The 16,832-nt window shown below is 32.6% G+C and overlaps 3 protein-coding genes and 1 long non-coding RNA gene across 6 annotated transcripts; 1 reads left to right on the forward strand and 3 right to left on the reverse strand.

The window, feature by feature from the left end:
* Positions 1-117: 117 nt before the first annotated feature.
* LOC101217811 (rhodanese-like domain-containing protein 10) lies at positions 118-2,969 on the forward strand. The gene is made up of 2 exons (XM_004137856.3): positions 118-720; positions 2,633-2,969. Exons 1-2 carry the CDS (start codon positions 269-271, stop codon positions 2,832-2,834), a joined length of 654 nt encoding a protein of 217 aa, XP_004137904.1. The 5' UTR covers positions 118-268; the 3' UTR covers positions 2,835-2,969.
* Positions 2,905-4,227, reverse strand: LOC101212698 (probable pyridoxal 5'-phosphate synthase subunit PDX1). Its single transcript, XM_004137672.3, has one exon. The coding sequence runs from the start codon at positions 4,099-4,101 to the stop codon at positions 3,175-3,177; it is 927 nt and encodes a 308-aa protein (XP_004137720.1). The 5' UTR covers positions 4,102-4,227; the 3' UTR covers positions 2,905-3,174.
* A 6,555-nt stretch (positions 4,228-10,782) lies between these two features.
* Positions 10,783-13,083, reverse strand: LOC101212936 (GDSL esterase/lipase At2g38180). Of its 3 annotated transcripts, none has more exons than XM_011653559.2 (7): positions 12,961-13,083; positions 12,711-12,841; positions 12,270-12,347; positions 11,918-12,058; positions 11,757-11,833; positions 11,517-11,663; positions 10,783-11,344 (listed from the first exon to the last, which is right to left on the reverse strand). In XM_011653559.2, exons 2-7 carry the CDS (start codon positions 12,819-12,821, stop codon positions 11,200-11,202), a joined length of 699 nt encoding a protein of 232 aa, XP_011651861.1. In that variant the 5' UTR covers positions 12,822-12,841; positions 12,961-13,083; the 3' UTR covers positions 10,783-11,199. The 3 variants fall into 3 exon arrangements, with proteins under 3 accessions (XP_011651861.1, XP_004137721.1, XP_031737752.1); XM_004137673.3 differs by having other exon boundaries at positions 12,944-13,082; XM_031881892.1 differs by having other exon boundaries at positions 12,711-13,003.
* Positions 13,084-14,834: 1,751 nt separating this feature from the next.
* Positions 14,835-16,792, reverse strand: LOC116402590. Its single transcript, XR_004215038.1, has 2 exons — positions 16,358-16,792; positions 14,835-15,103 (listed from the first exon to the last, which is right to left on the reverse strand). It is a non-coding gene; the product is annotated as an uncharacterized LOC116402590 (long non-coding RNA).
* Positions 16,793-16,832: the final 40 nt, after the last annotated feature.

Consider the following 16,832-nt stretch of genomic DNA (forward strand, 5'->3'; position numbering starts at 1 on the left):
GTACCACATGCATGTTTACTTGATAGTTTCTATCTAATACAGGAAGAGCTTCAGATATGGTAAACCCGAAGACCAAATAACAACTTCTCCTGGGCTTCTTCATGGAAAGGAGAAGGCCCATAAACGGTTTTCATGGAGAAAAACAAGGGCCTGTTTGTTTGGTTTTCTTTTTAAACAGAACAGAAGTGACAGCGATGACTCATTTTGATGAGTAACAGAGAAGTTGCCATTTGGCATTGGATAAGTTGAGACTGTAAAGAGGGAAGCGATGGCGGTGCAGCTCAGCTATCTTTACGGTGTACCAATAAGGCAAAGACCACTGCTGCTGTCACCACTCACAAGGCGGAGGACCGCCGTATCTCAGGTGAGAGCTGTGGCAAAAAATGCTCAAGAGCTGCTGAAATCCGGCGAGGTTGAGGCAATTAGGCCAAAGGAAGCAGCAACAGCCATAGATTCCGAGGGGTTTAAGCTTTTGGACATAAGGCCGGCATGGGAGTGGGAGAAAGCTAGAGTGAAAGAGTCGGTGCATGTGGCGCTGTTTGTGAAGGATGAGGATTATGGTCCTATTGGTCTTTTGAAGAAATGGGTGCATTTTGGTTACATTGGACTGTGGACTGGCCAAAACTTGACGACCTTGAATCCTGATTTTATTAAGGAAGTGGAAGCGGCTGTTCCTGATAAGAACACGAAGCTCCTTGTGGCTTGTGGGGAAGGACTAAGGTGAGATTTTTAGTTTTCTTTTTGCTATTCAGTTCGCTTTTAGTGGTTACTTTCTTGTGGCCGCCATCATTTCTTTGGCTAATTCCCTTCCCTTCCTATCAAGCATCGATCTCGGATGGAAAATCTGCTTTGATGGACAATTTTTTTGAAGGCCCATTTAAAAGTTTGACCCAATTTTAAAAAATTAAAATTTCTTTTTACTTTTTCTTTTTTTAAAACACTACGCTCACGTCATTGCTAGTGAAATGGCTAAACCAACCATAGATGCTCGGCAGCTCGTGTGATGGCTTCACACCTTACACCTTGGTTCTTGCTCCTCCCCTTTGATTCTCAATCTCGGGGTCTTCCTCCAATTTTTACCTCATTCCTTCTCCAATTTGCAACTTTTTTATATTAAAAAAAATCATAATCTGTAATTTGGAGCAAGAATCGATGATAGGGGGAGAGCATCCAGGTAGCAAGAGTGAGAATTGAGAAGGGTTGAGCATAGGGGAAGCCAATTGTCGTAGGATGGAGGAGCCAGAGACATGCACTTATGGTTGTTTTGGTAATATCCCCAACAATGACGCAAGCAGAATGGCCCAAAATAAAACTTGGTTTTCCAAACAGGTCTTATGTACAAAAAGTAGGGGGCTCTATTTCGTTCTTTCTATCTTGACCTTTATGTCAGGTTGATTTTGTTTTTGCTGATAAGATTTCGAAGCTTAAATGTTCAATTTTAATTTTGCATAAAGAAAAGTTACTTTAGAAAATGTAAAGTTAGAATAAGAATTTTGGGAAAGACGCCATTTTGCCTTTACTCTCTAATTTCAAATAGTGTTCGTCAGGCATCTTGAAGTTTCCACATTCTTTTAAATAAATAGATAAACAACAAGTTATTAGTTTTGGGTCCGTAAATGTTTGATTTTGTAATTATTAAATTCTTGACCTATTCAACATTTTTAAAATTCAGTCCTATAGGCTACACTTATCTCACATGACGTATAACATTTGTACAGTAGATCAATTAATTTGTTGACAGAAATATTCTCATATTCATTTAGCAAATGTGTATGATCTAGTGTATGGCAGTCAATTATGAAAACAATATATTGACGTGTTATAAACAATATAACCTTACAATACAACAATGGTACAAAATAGTGCAACCTTAAACAAGTCAATCGTACCTAATATATAAATGTATTAATAGTTAATCTCAAAGATTCCATCATCATGCAGAGAATTTAAAACTTGTGTGAAATGAATTTATAATTATTACAAAAATTCCTAGAAAGAAATAAGAAACACTTTGAAGCATGTTGAAGAAGTTGGAAGGCATAGGTTTGCTCATTTTGGTACAAGAAGTGTGTACTTGTATATCCATCTTTTCTTAAAACATTTCTTTTACATCTTATTAACTCTTGCTTTTCTTACACCTTACTAACTTCGGCCTCTTAGTTCATAACTCTTGACCCAAACATCTCATTCTGAGATATCCTTTTTATTACATCTATACAATTACTAGATTATTTGTTACTATATGTTTGGCAGATGGATAAATTTTAAAAGAATTAAAATATATCACAAATTTATGTGGCTTAGGATCTTTTTTTTATTTTTTTTAATGACATTTATGTGCCTTAGTTGAAACCTAGACTTTCTTAAAACTATTTATTAAGCACAAGATTGAAAAGTTGAAGATCTGTCGGAGACTAGTTGTGACCTTTTTGAAACAAGTTTACATGCTTCTCTATGAATTCTCTACCTCTAAAACTAAAATGATAGCCAACTAAAATGGTGAGATATATTGTAATGTAAAGGTTGGAATGTTTTAGGCTATAAAAAAATGGTCCAAAAGACTTCTTGCCGACTGCACATTTAACCAAAATTCTTGTTGGTTTGATGTCTTGCCTTCGTTTCCCAAGTTCAGGTCTTTGATCGCAGTTTCAAAGTTACACAAAGAAGGTTACAAGAACTTGGGATGGCTGGCCGGAGGCTTCAATCGTACTGATGAGACCGACTTCCCGTCGGTTGAAGGGCCCGAGAAACTACAATATGCAACAATCGGAGGAGTTTCTTACTACTTCCTCCAATTGCTTATCCTTTTGCAAGCTGTGGGTAAAAACAACTGAGTCCATTTCTTACACTGTTTGTATCCGAAACTAAATAGCTTCAAGCAAGTTAATGGATTGTATGGAGAGATTTGTTGTAATAATCTTGAGAAATCCAATACATTCAAAGGTGTGAAAACTCCACCAGAAATTAAACACAAAGGATTTTAATCTAACATTATAGTTCAAGAGCCATAAAGAAGGGAGTTGAAAGCAATTCAATCCAAACAGGAAATTAAATTCCTTATAACCTATATATGTTTAGACTGTAAATTGCTAGAAACTATAGCTTCCCAGATCCAAAGAAAAGGGATTAGAAATTGTTATACCATCACAAGCAGAGTCGCCGGATAAGGATGGTCTACTCCGATCTGTTGGCGAACCTTTCAACCTTTTCGTTCAAGTTCAGTCCGACCATAGCCTCACCGAGCCCACAGCTCACTTCCGCCAGCACCTCCGGATCGTTGTAATGAGTAACAGCCTGCACAATCGCTCTGGCTCGCCTCGCTGGGTCGCCGCTCTTGAACACACCGGAGCCGACGAATACACCGTCACAACCGAGCTGCATCATCAGCGCTGCATCTGCCGGCGTGGCCACACCACCAGCGGCAAATTGAACAACCGGAAGCCTGCCGAGCTGCTTCGTCTGTAGCACCAAATCATATGGCGCAGCGATCTTCTTGGCAAAGGTAAAGACCTCATCGTCGTCCATGTTCCTCAACAACCTGATATCCCCCATCACGGACCGCACGTGCCGCACAGCCTCAATGATATTGCCGGTACCGGCCTCACCCTTGGTTCTGATCATTGCCGCCCCTTCACGAATACGCCGCAGCGCCTCACCGAGGTTACGGCAGCCACAAACAAAAGGAATGCGGAAGTTGTGCTTGTTGATGTGGTTTTCTTCATCAGCGAGAGTAAGAACTTCGCTCTCATCCACATAATCAATACCAATGGCCTCAAGAATCTGAGCTTCAACGAAATGACCGATTCGAGCCTTCGCCATGACCGGAATCGTAACAGCTTGTTTGATTTCCTTGATGAGTTGAGGGTCACTCATTCTGGCAACACCGCCTTGGGCTCGGATGTCTGCAGGAACTCTTTCGAGAGCCATGACAGCGCAAGCTCCAGCCTCTTCAGCGACACGAGCCTGCTCGGCGTTAACGACGTCCATAATTACACCGCCGCGGAGCATTTGAGCCAATCCAACTTTCACAGAGAAGGGGGATTGTTTCGTCTCCGTGAGAGCTCCGTTACCGTACACCGCTACAACACCAGATCCTGCCATTGTCGCCGGAAAAAGAAGCGAAGAATATGGCGGCGTATGAGAAAATAAAAGGTGAAAGAAGAAGCAGCCGCAGTGGAAAGGCTAAAGAAAGAAGAAGGAAGTGACGAGAAATTGAGGCAGAGAGAGGCGGTTTAAGTAAAGGATGTTCTCGAATGATCCTATCGAGAAGAGTTGCGTGGACCACACGTCAATCCCACGCGCGTGGAAAGGAACCAAGTGGGGGCCCACTGAGTCGTTTATCGTTGTAAAAAAGTATTCGAATCCAACGGTTGTAAGGGAGCGATCAGGAAGCGTTACAATGGACGTGGTTTCCATGTTTACTTGCTACAATTGAAACCACGCATTTTGATATCTGAAGGCCTCGTTTTGCGCACTTTAGAGCTTTGATACGTGGCGCCTCTTGGTTCGATGGCTTCTTTTTCAATTTCTTTTATTTCTTTTTTTATTTATCAAAATTATATAAAAATAGGTCATTTACATAAAATATTTTGGAACAAAATATAAACTATTTACATTCTATACAGTAAAAAGAAAAAAAAAACCTTGCTCTTCTGTTAAAATGATTTATGATGATCTCAAACGAGTTCTTAACTCAATTTATGTAATATTATTGTTGAATATAATTTGAGTGAATCGAGCTGGGAAGTTGCTAAATGGGTAAGTTGTGAATTGGCTTAAGTTTCCTTCTTCGTCAACAAGATTAGGGCTTTAGGCAGAAAAATTTTGTTTTCTTTTTCTCGTGTTTGTCGGTTTCACAAACACTCGTGTGAGAAAAAACTTTTAGAAAAATATATCTCTTCTATTTTCTCTTTTCTTCATCACGTAAGATTCTCTAGTTTCATATCTTGTGACATGGTTCATTAGTTTTGTTTGTCTAAATTCGAAACAAAAATATCAAAGTGGACATAACTCAATTGATATATTATTTACTCACTTCTTTTATACCAGAAGTAACGATACAAAGACCCGTGAAAAAACTAAATCATACATTGCATCATTATTCCTTCCTTTCTTTACCCAACAAATGGACGATTAAAATAACAGAAGAAACAAAAAGGGAATTGCAAACCAATTCTCATTCTTACAACTGCAAACATTTGCAAACTACCAAAGCAATATCACGCTTATCCTTATATTTAAGGATTCCCACGTTTTTTTCCCCTTTTTTGGCTTTGTATTAATTTGTAAACTTATCCACCTCTTTTTTTTATTTTTTTGGCTTTATTCTTCTTCGTCTTTTTTGTTTCTCATACTTATATTCAAGAGGACAATCAATGAAACCAAATTGAGGGAAAAAACTAGATATGTTTAGCTATATATTTGTAGCTTTTGGATTCCCAAACATAGATATGAAAAAAGAATATGATTTTCTAGTTTTAAATTTATTGGTAGGAATAATGTGACATACAAAATGAAGGAATACCTACTACTAGTGTGGTACTTATCATTTAATTAATGCTTAAGTGTGGAAGTATAGAGTTTTAGGATGGCGAGCAAACTAGTTTTCAATGGAGCTATATAAAACCTAGTGTTACATATCTATTTTATTTTTTAAAAAATATAATTTAGGATTTTATCGTTCCTTTTAGAAATATAACTTTCAAGAGCTAGATCAGATCAAGTGACGCATCAGATAAGGACTTACCTAGAATAGACTCTCAATAATAAGAATAAAGTAAGTTGGTCTCAGCCTTTGTCTCTAAAGGCAAGTCAGACAATTTAGGCTAAGGTGACCCAATTTATTTGTCCTTTCTTCTTCGACGTTTTTCTATAAAATAGGTAAAGCCTCAAGCTCGTTTCCTACGCACGTACTTCGCTCACTCTTCATTTGCAATTCTCTTAGGACCTATTTTATCCTTGTTTTAGATTCGCTTGAATAATTAAACTACTTTTAGATTTGATTTTTCTTACGAGACCAAAATTATTTGTAACAAATATTTAAAAATTCTAACAATGTTTAGAAATGTGATTGACTTGTAGCTTTTGAAGTGAACTATAGAAAAGCAAATGAAAAACGAAGATAAAGTAAGATGTTCAATAGGCGAGAATGGAACGTTGTTATATATTTTTACTAGTTCCATACCAAAGATCGTAAAAATATCTACGAAAAGAGGGGATAGTTTATGAAGCATTTTTCAATGTTGGTTTTTATGTTCACGTGGCTACACAAAGTCGTCAAAGACTTTGTGGTCCATATATTCAATTATTAAAACTTACTAACACTCCAAAACAAACAAATTATAATTAACACATCATTCTCATACCCTTCATACTTTAAAATATTTACAAAGTAGAAAAATTTTGTTTTTTTGCTTTCGATTTGTATAATGATAAGTAATATTATTAATAAAGGGTTATGAGTAATAAATTTGTTATTATACACTTAATTATTATTCTTAAAAATGCAAGCTAACCTAGTTATAAAAAGTGAAATATAATTTTAGAGAGGTAGTTTCATTTTTTTTTTTTAATTTCCATACTTTAAATCATTTGAAATGACAAAATTTATTTAAAATATTAAAATATCATAATCTATCAGTTTATATTTTCGATAGATTTTGAAAATTTTTATATTTATAAATGTTTTGTTCATTTCATCCTATTTGAAAACCACTCCTTCACATACTCGTTTTATAAAATGTATATTTTATCATTTGAGAATTAAATATGCAATATTCTTCTAAAACTCGAACGTTGGAATTATATTTTGAAAAGAAAAGGAGAAAAAGAAAGAGAGAGAGAATTAAAAGAGGTAGTTTTTCTAATAACTTTCCAAACATTAATAATCACCAAAGCATCATTCATATATGACATCAAGATAAAATAAATAAAAAGGTTGCCTTATTGAGAAGGAAAAATAAACAAAGTTTGATTTTTTAAAATAAAAACAACAAATAGAATTGAATCATTTTTCCACAATAAACTAATATTAAATTATTTCAATTCAAAAAATATTTGTTATACAACATTTTCATGGCTTTTATTTAAAATATGTATTATGAAAAAACGTAATTTTATAACTTAATATTTGCAATTTATAAACACGTGCGTTCTAATCAATTTATTAATCATATTAGGTAAAGCTCATTTATATTTTAGGATTTAGTCTTGAAAAATAATTTTTTTCTTAGAGAATTCAAAAACCACTTTTTGAATTTACATTAAACTTTTTTTTTTTATGACATTGGAATATTTAAAAAATAATAATAATAAAAGGATAGAGAGGAAAGCATTTATTTTGTGTTAATTTGTCATCCAAGTAAAATAAGGTATCCTAATAAATGAAAAGAAATGAAAGGGAAAAAAAAGGGAAGAAATGAATGGTTGGTTGGGATGAAGCAAATAGAGAGTGCCTCTCATTCCCAATCTTTGATCACAAACTTTCCACTCCACAATTAACAAATCAGAAAAGTGAAAGAGAGAGAGACGTCCTCAACTTGGTTTTGGCCTTTCTTTTTCTTTTATTTTTTTCTTCTTTTTCTTTTTATATAATTCAATTACAACTTGATCCATATAATTTCATATTATTAATCAATTTTATTTTTTTATATTGATTTTTTATTATGAATTTTGTATTTTACCCATAAGAGATTCCTAAAGGTTATATATATTATCTGCAAAATTATGATTTTTTAAATTTTAGTTTTATACTTTTTGAAATTTGTAATTGTTTTCTCTCATTTAACTTAATAATTGTTTTTTTTTCACTTATCCTGTAAATACTTGAATTTCTAATTAAATTTTTAAATATAATGTTTTTTTCGTAGTTTTCAAATTTTTGGTTGAAAGTATTAGTTGAAAGTTGATAACAAAACATATAGACTTACTTATGCGTGTCGGTAAACTTATTTTTTAACAACACATATATGTATATATGAATGCAAAAACTATTAAACAAAACATTAGAGTTTGTAATTATGAATATTATTAGGTTAAAATGTTATCTTGACCCGTGCAATTTTAGTTAGTGTAATTTTAACATTTTTGCTATAATGTTTTAAAACCTATTTTTTTTCTATTATATTTTCTTTTAGAAGGAGGATTAATTTAAGTTAGAATTCACTTCATAAAACATAAAAATGGTTCAAATCCATAAAAAGTGATAAAACATTTGTAGAAAAGTGGGGTAAAATAAATTTTGTTTTTCTTTTTTATTGAAGGTAAATAGTTTGTTTTTTCATGTATTTTTTAAAAAGTCCTATGAAATACAAATGTTAAAAAGATATAGTTGAAAGTATGTCCAAAATGGCAAATGCCATCAATTACATCACTCTCCATTTGTTCTTATTTTACTTAATTTGTTTAGTGGGGATTTGATTCGTCGTACAATTTAGTCAAAGATTATGAAAATAAATATTAATTTGTCAACACCTAAAGTTAAAAAGTGGGGAATATATTCTGATTTTTCATTCTATTTAATCGTTTTTTTAGTGTACTTTTACTTTCAATTCATCGCTCTCTAACTCTTTTGGATTAGTACTTAAAGTTCATAAAAGAGGAAGAAAAATAACATCCTTTTGTATTAAAATTTAAATAATCCCTTTAGTCGTTGCCGCCCTCCTCTTGGCCACCTTGCATATCTCTATTTTATGTCAAAGTCTAATGTCGTTTTTAGGTTAAAAAATGTATTCACGTGAAAAAGGTATTATGAGTTTAGGTTAATAAGTAAATCGGTTGATAATCCATAAACTACGTCTGATAGTTATTATGAGTTTGAAAATTTAACTTGAGTATATTCAAGATAATTTGTAATTTGAAGGAATACATGTGAATAGTGTATATAATTGTGACAATAGCAAACAGTGACATATCTATAAATTTTATATATAGGGACACTGTATAACAAACACACTAAAAGAAATATTAATGAGCTTCAAAAATAATTTATTTAATAAGTATTACAATTGCCCTCTACGAGTTTTCGTGTTTTGAAATAGATCCATAATAAGTTTATTATCTAACTTATCTAATAAATATTTCTCAATATAAGCTATAAGACAATCATTTATCTTCGATTACCGAATAGAGTATTTACAATATTCATGGTAGAAAATGTTCTATCTACCGTAGTTGTTGCAACCGGTAAAATCAATGCCAATGCGAGCAACCAATAAACTAATGTGTAGACCTTATCTCTTTTCGTAACGACTATTTCATATCAATAATGTAATTTTTTAAAGTTGATCCTCAGGTATAAAGGGTTCAATAGAAGAAAAGTCTCTTGGATAAAACTAGGCAAGTTGACTAAAGAGATTAAGAACGCTTGCAAAAATGGCAAAACAAGTTATAATAATTAAGTCTATAACACGTTTACTTTATTATTTACGAAAATGACAAGATCAAAATCTAACCCACATATAAAAAACTTGGATCGGATTATTTTTTTACTATATTTATAAAATCACAAATGCTAAACAAATTTTTACAAAATATTTAAACTAATTTATCACCAACTACAATTTCTCATATATTATTTATCTATTATAAGGAAAAACTAAGAGAAAAGCTAAATCTATAATGACACTGCTTCATGTGAATATTGATGGGCTATTTATTTTGATCAATAATGAAGCCCAATGAACTGTAGGTATGGGGTGAGCCCAAATAGTGTGGAAGGTTGGAATCCAAAAGGGGCTATCTATTGCCTAACCCTATTTTTCTTCTTTTTGTCCTTGCGGCTGCATTTCCACGCCATCGAATCAAACGTGAGTTGGGATTAAAAAGAATGATTAAAACTAATCTAAACGTTTTATTTTAAACGCTAAAAACAATTACAAGTTTAATACAAGAACTTTCAAATTTGGGTATCTTCTAAATTTAAGTCGAAATTTTCTATAAAAAAATAAAATGTCAAAATTAATCTACACTGCATTTAAAAATATTTTAAATGTGAAATATTTGATGCAAATGCGAAATGTCTCAATTTATTCCCTCAAATTTTAATACATAATCGAGAGATAAATATCATGCAATTTCTTCCACAGCCTATATTGAGTGTAAGTCAAACCCGAACTACCCTACTCATATTATATGAATTGGGTTAAATTAGTTTAAATTATCGTTGGAGGGAGAATTTTGGTTTTTTCGAATTGGAGATTGAAAAGTTTGCTTCAACCCAACCAAATTCAAATTATTTATTTAAATGATAGTATGAAAAGCTAGCCAATCATGTAAGAATAAACGATCATTTGAAAGTAAAAGTTAAATAATTATTGATTTGAAAATGAAAAGAAACAACCCAACCCATATTTTACGGGTGTAGTTGAAAAATTAATCTTGGTTATGGATTGCCAACCCAACTAACCTAAAAATATTAGTTGAATTGATAATCTCTCCCAACCAACTCGTTTTCATCCTTAATATCTACCAAAATAATTATTTGAAGAACCATTAAAATTTATTAAAAAAATAATTAGGACAGTAATTTATTCTCTAAAGTTCACATGATGATTTGATTATTTAACTTTTACGTTCTCACAATTTAATTTCATAACTTTAAAATAGATTATCTCAATCGATGTAAACTAAAATTTGTAACTATATTAAAATCAAATTGTTTGAAGTTTCGATTATTGTTATGCAATGAATCACTATTTCAATTAATTAAAACGGAGTGTATACTCCATGGATGTAAAGTTGATAGAATCAAAGTTAGTAACCTTTTCACTTCCAAAGATTTAATTGGCTTTGTTTTATTTATTTTTAATTAAGAATATTCATCAGCTACAATAATGACAATAATCGAAACCATTGTGCATACTTTTACAAGTGAGAAGGAACAGATCCATTGTTCACACAAGTGAAATTCAATACAACACATTTTACTTAATCATGGGCTTAAAATAAATGAAAAAAAAAAAAAGACAAATCACAAATTGCCAGTGACCAATTCAATTTTTATCATTGGAATCTCCAATTTCCATGAATATGGTAAATTTGAGAGGCTAATTTTAACATTTGTAAAAACTTGGGGACTCAATTTTTATAAGTAAAAGTTTAGGGTATAATTATAATTAGTGCAACAATAATCCAAGGTTTTTCCCATTCGCACAAAAATAATATGCATGAGGCATAGGTGGAATCAATTTTCATTACCTTTCAGGGGGATAGTTCAATTGGAATATCAAATTCAATTGGCAGTGTTTTCCAGTGCAAACTTGGTTCCCAATCAGCTTCTTCTAAAACCTTCAAAATTTCCTCTGCAACTATCTCACTTCCTTCTGCTGTTAAATGAACCCCATCTCTGAAATTAACAGCATACAATGGATTCAATCTATATGTTTTAAGCCGGAGATTCAAACTTCTGAATTTGAGATTGTTATTATAAGCAGAGTGTTAGTTGAGAGATTCAATCTCCATTAAAAAAGACACGACACGACACAACCCATATAATGCTATAAGAACTAGATACTAACGTGAAGCAAGAAGTGAGCCAATCATCTCTCTTCTGAATTGCAGACCAGAGATCTATGCATTTCACGTCAATCTTCTTGCAGAGTTCTTTACAAGCCTCGGCGTATTTACGACAGGACTCCAATGTTCGACGCTCAGCGTGATCCTCACTGGATCAATCAGTAAACAAAATCAGGCATTGAGTTTGTAAAAACAAGGGAAGAAACAGAGAGCGGGATGTTCATAATCAATATGGTGAGCACCTCATTTTTTCTTTAATTAGATTGTAGCTCACAGGCGGGGCTGTAAGGAAGATGACTCGGGTTTTCTCTGAGAGGCTCTGACAAACGTGAGAAACAAATAAGCAAAGGAAAAGGGAAAGTTCATTGATGCAAAATTAATAGTGTATGTATTAGCAGTTGACCTTGAGATGAATGGCTATCTTCTTCATGTTCTCAACATATTCAGAAAGCGGTACATAAGGGTTCTTAGAAGAAGGGAAAGGAAGCATACAATCATTGCCACCAAAGTAAACTATTACCAATGAAGGTTGATTGGCACTGTCCTGATAGGCAATATATCTTAAAAACATTAGCTTCAATATATCCACCCAATTAAGCACAAACGTGATATTTAGATATTGTTGAAACGTGTTTTGTCAAGAATCCATATATTATTCGATTCTATTCTAATTTAGCATGGTACAAAAACAAAAGCTATTGCATTCAAATTTTTCTACAAATAGGTATAAATAGATAACAATAACAGCAGTGTACCTTTGGAAAGAGATGATGTAAAACCCCTAAAGCCTCTCTAGAATTCCAACCAGCATAGCCGCGTACCAAGATATCTGCCTGTGGAGTTTCAAACAAACTCACTAAGGAACCAATACTAAACATTCATGATCCCACACATTGACCTCTTAGAACGGATTAAAATCACTCCGAAACAAGGATGTTAAGTGATTAAAAACATTTTATAATTAGAGTGATTGTGAATATAACAATAGTGATTTAACCGTTCTAAAATCAAATCAATATCAAAGAATCAAACATACCCTTCAGTCTATTTTGGTCGTGTCTAATCAAAACAGTAGCCATATTCTAAATACATACAATACACTAAAATTAATTGACTGAAAGCTAAAAGTAAATGAAGATTAAACCAGATTCATAAAGAGATTCCAAATCTCATCCGCAGGAATAAGTCAGAAATACCTGACGAGAGTACAAATCGGCAAGAATAGAACCCCATCCGCCATCCCCAAAGCTAAATTGAACAATGGAAGAACCAAATAGCACAAAAAGAGGTCTCGCCGGCCCTACCATTTTCGCAAATCCAGACCCGACTGCAGCAAGTGATAATTAGAAATTAAGCATAGAATTTTTTTAGAAAATCGATAGTGATTGTATACAGAAACATTGGGTGTAAAGGATGATTGAATTGGTACTATTGAACTGATCTGACTTGAAAGATACGGCTTTTATCCACTGCTACAGAAGAAATAATCTGTTCACAGCTTTACTTCTTTTCCTTTCTTTCTTTGCGTCGTGTTGTGGACCCTAAATAGGAATATTTTTTTGATTAAGAAAATAATCATAAATCAAAATCAATAATTTACATTCTCGAATGTATATAGTTTATTGGTTCGTTGGATAACTATTTCAACCTTTTCTTCTTGTGTTTTGCATTTTGTTTTTCTTGTTTTTAGATTCTTCTTTTAATTTCGTAACTATTTTGTTTTTTATTAACAAAATGTAATTTTAAAAAAATTTCTCTTTCTTTTTTTTCATGTTCAATTTTTCTTCATAGTTTTAAAAATAATATTCTATTGTTTAAAAAATAAAAAAAATCGTTTGCCAAACAAATTGATATGTATAGTGGTAGAAAACTAGTATAAATATAATATATAGCTTTAAAATATTTTAATTTATTTTTCTATTTTAAAAAATGATATTTTTTTAAATTATGGTCCATTTAGATTGAATTAAAAAAATATATTTTTCAATAAATTTATTTTTGTTTAAATTTATTTTTTTAAAAATTGTTTAAAATGTATTTAAAAATCTATTTTAAGTGACTTCCAAATACTTTAGTTTTTTCAAAAATAACTTATATTTTAAATTAAATATATGAAAATATAATTCATACAAATGATTGAAATACAATAAACGGTTGTTTGAAGAAGAAAAAAAAGTTAGAATTAAAATTTAACCTTTATGATTTCATAGAACGTATGCAAATACTTTCTACTATAAATAGTCTCTTTTATTGATTGAAACTGTTACCAGCAATTAATTTATCAAACTATGAATAAAATCTATTTTGTGTGTGAGTTTATCAAATCACAATTAAATTGTACCTTATGAATTCTATACAAACACAAATTTGCAATTAAACCTTTAAAACATTACTTAACGTTGTAAATTAGATTTAAATATTTAAATTTGAAAAGGCAGTGTATGATAATGTAAATTTAAATCATGGAGGTAAAAGAACAATAAAGGGCAAAACTTCATCCCATGCAAGAAAAAGAAAAGTTCATCAAAAGTCGTATGCTTTTACTACAAATCCTAAAAGTAAAAAGGTGGAAACAATAAAAAGTGGAATTTTAGAAAGGCACAAAAAATAAGGTTATTTATTTTTTTGAAACAACTTTTGGTTTCTTTTTAAGTGGTAGAAGGTGAATGGGGAATTATCAAAAATAGGATAATTTGGAAGGATGTAAAGAGTTTTGAGATGAATTTTAAAAAAGATGACTTTTAGGACAAATTAGTTGGAAAAAGTCTATATTACCCTCAAGTTAAAAAATATCCTAAAATCAATTTATGAATCCTCTCTTCTCCTTCTCCTTCTCCCTCCGTTTTTTCACTTTCTAAAAATGTTTCATTTTTCTCTCATCCCTCCCTCTGGTGTTCCATTTTCCCTCATTTTCACGAAATTTCCTTTTTCTTCCTTTTCCATTCTTTAATTCGTTTTCTTGAAATTTCTTTCTCAAGCTCTTCCCATGGTTTCCATCGGCCTTTGAAAACCATTTTCTCCATTTTCTCACTTCCAAAAAGAATATTTCATTTTTCTCTCACCTCTCTCCATTTTCATACATTGTGGGATAAATTGGCCTTCCTAATTCTAAGAGCATGAGAATGTTGCTCTCACCTGCATTGTTGTACATTATATAAAAGTTCTGCACACTTTACAATTTTCCAAGATAATGAAATAAAAATTGCATACCAAAAAACAAAAATGGTATTCATTCCATTATATAAAACTATTTATGTACATAGTTTGGAACATATACAATTCCTTCAAAAGTTGGAACTAAAAGTTAATACATGGGATTGTTGGTCCATAATTGAAATGCCAATTGTTTTCTAAAATATGACATGTTTTCTTGACATAATGTAGCTACATCTAAACCAGAAGCTTCATATTCGAAATACTTAATTGTAAATACACCACAATCACTATTGTTGCGTTGAAGTGGAATGGAGTCGACAATGACAAGTGGCCAAGGTTCCTTGTGTGTTGATGATCCGCCTCTCCTAACAAAGAATCCAGTAGCATCGAGCAAATTTGGCACCGTTAGTTGATGTCGAAGCCATACTGAAACCTGCATAAAAAAAAAACTAATTAAATATAATTGCATAAGAGACTTACTAAACATGGATGCACTAGCATCTTGGGACTTCTACTCAAAATTTTGGAAGGTGAGAGATAGGTGCTGATAGGTGCGAGATGCTGGAAAACTTCAAGGCAAAGTTGCTAAGTCTAATAAAATTGCTAACCCTAAAGCCTTAACACCATAGTAGAGTAGCTAAACATGCATTCTAAACGGTTTAGGAGGTTTACACTCTTATATTGGGACTTCTACTCAAAATTTTGGAAGGTGAGAGATAGGTGCTGATAGGTGCGAGATGATGGAAAACTTCAAGGCAAAGTTGCTAAGTCTAATACAATTGCTAACCCTATAGCCTTAACACCTAGTAGACTAGCTAAACATGCATTCTAAACGGTTTAGGAAGTTAACACTCTTATATTGGGACTTCTGCTCAAAATTTTGGAAGGTGAGAGATAGGTGCTGATAGGTGAGAGATGATGGAAAACTTCAAGGCAAAGTTGCTAAGTCTAATACAATTGCTAATCCTAAAGCCTTAACACCTAGTAGACTAGCTAAACATGCATTCTAAACGGTTTAGGAAGTTTACACTCTTATATTGGGACTTCTACTCAAAATTTTGGAAGGTGAGAGATAGGTGCTGATAGGTGCGAGATGATGGAAAACTTCAAGGCAAAGTTGCTAAGTCTAATACAATTGCTAACCCTAAAGCCTTAACACCTAGTAGACTAGCTAAACATGCATTCTAAACGGTTTAGGAAGTTAACACTCTTATATTGGGAATTCTACTCAAAATTTTGGAAGGTGAGAGATAGGTGCTGATAGGTGCGAGATGATGGAAAAATTCAAGGCAAAGGAAATGGTCTTTCAACAATGCAGCTTATGATAATGTCTTTAGAATACAATCTTTAGAATGCATGTTTAGCACATATCTATTGTACTGGTAACTTTGCAGAGTTTATATGGGATACCAAATATATGTTCGAATTCAAGTTCTAAACTCCAAGGTATGGTTTTTCTATTATTACAGTACATTGCAAAGGAAATGGTTTTTCTTCCTAAAAACAGAATGGCTCCCACGGTTCTCTATGTCTGTGTGCATATGACATGCATTTCTTCTCTAAAATGTGCCAAAAACAAAAAACTCACATCTCAACAGACAACTTAAACAAACAAGATGGAATACTGTAATAATAAATAAGCTACAACAGACTAACTCTAAAAAAAAACTGAGATTTTATTACTCACTTGACTTCAAAGATGATGGATACGGCACTGCCAATGTAGAGGAGTGGATAAGAAATGGAGAGGTCCGGTGAAAACAAACCTGAAATCGAAATGGATGGAAGTGGAGAAGCGTCCGCCGGAGATGAAGTCGAAAGTAAAACAGAGACCCGTGCAGAAGAAATGGAGACGTTCCGTGAACAAGTTGAAATCGGAAAATATAGCGGAGAGTCGTGGAGAAGAAATGGATGGAAGTGGAGAAGAAATGGACGGAAGAGAAAAACGTTCACCGGAGGCGGGAGAGAGTTGAAGGGGGTAACTGCAGACGCGGGAGAGTTCAAAGGCTCTGGTTTACGTTTTTCTTTTGAACGGCCTTCTGTCTTCGGGTTGAAGAAAAGGAAAAAGAAGAAAAGGAAAAAAAGAAGAAAAGAGGAAGGAAAATAAAAGAGGGTATTTTCGTCATTTCACCTCCAATTTATCCTAAATCTCAACTTTTTTA

The sequence above is a fragment of the Cucumis sativus genome, chromosome 3, assembly GCF_000004075.3.
Source record: "Cucumis sativus cultivar 9930 chromosome 3, Cucumber_9930_V3, whole genome shotgun sequence".
Lineage (NCBI taxonomy): Eukaryota > Viridiplantae > Streptophyta > Magnoliopsida > Cucurbitales > Cucurbitaceae > Cucumis > Cucumis sativus.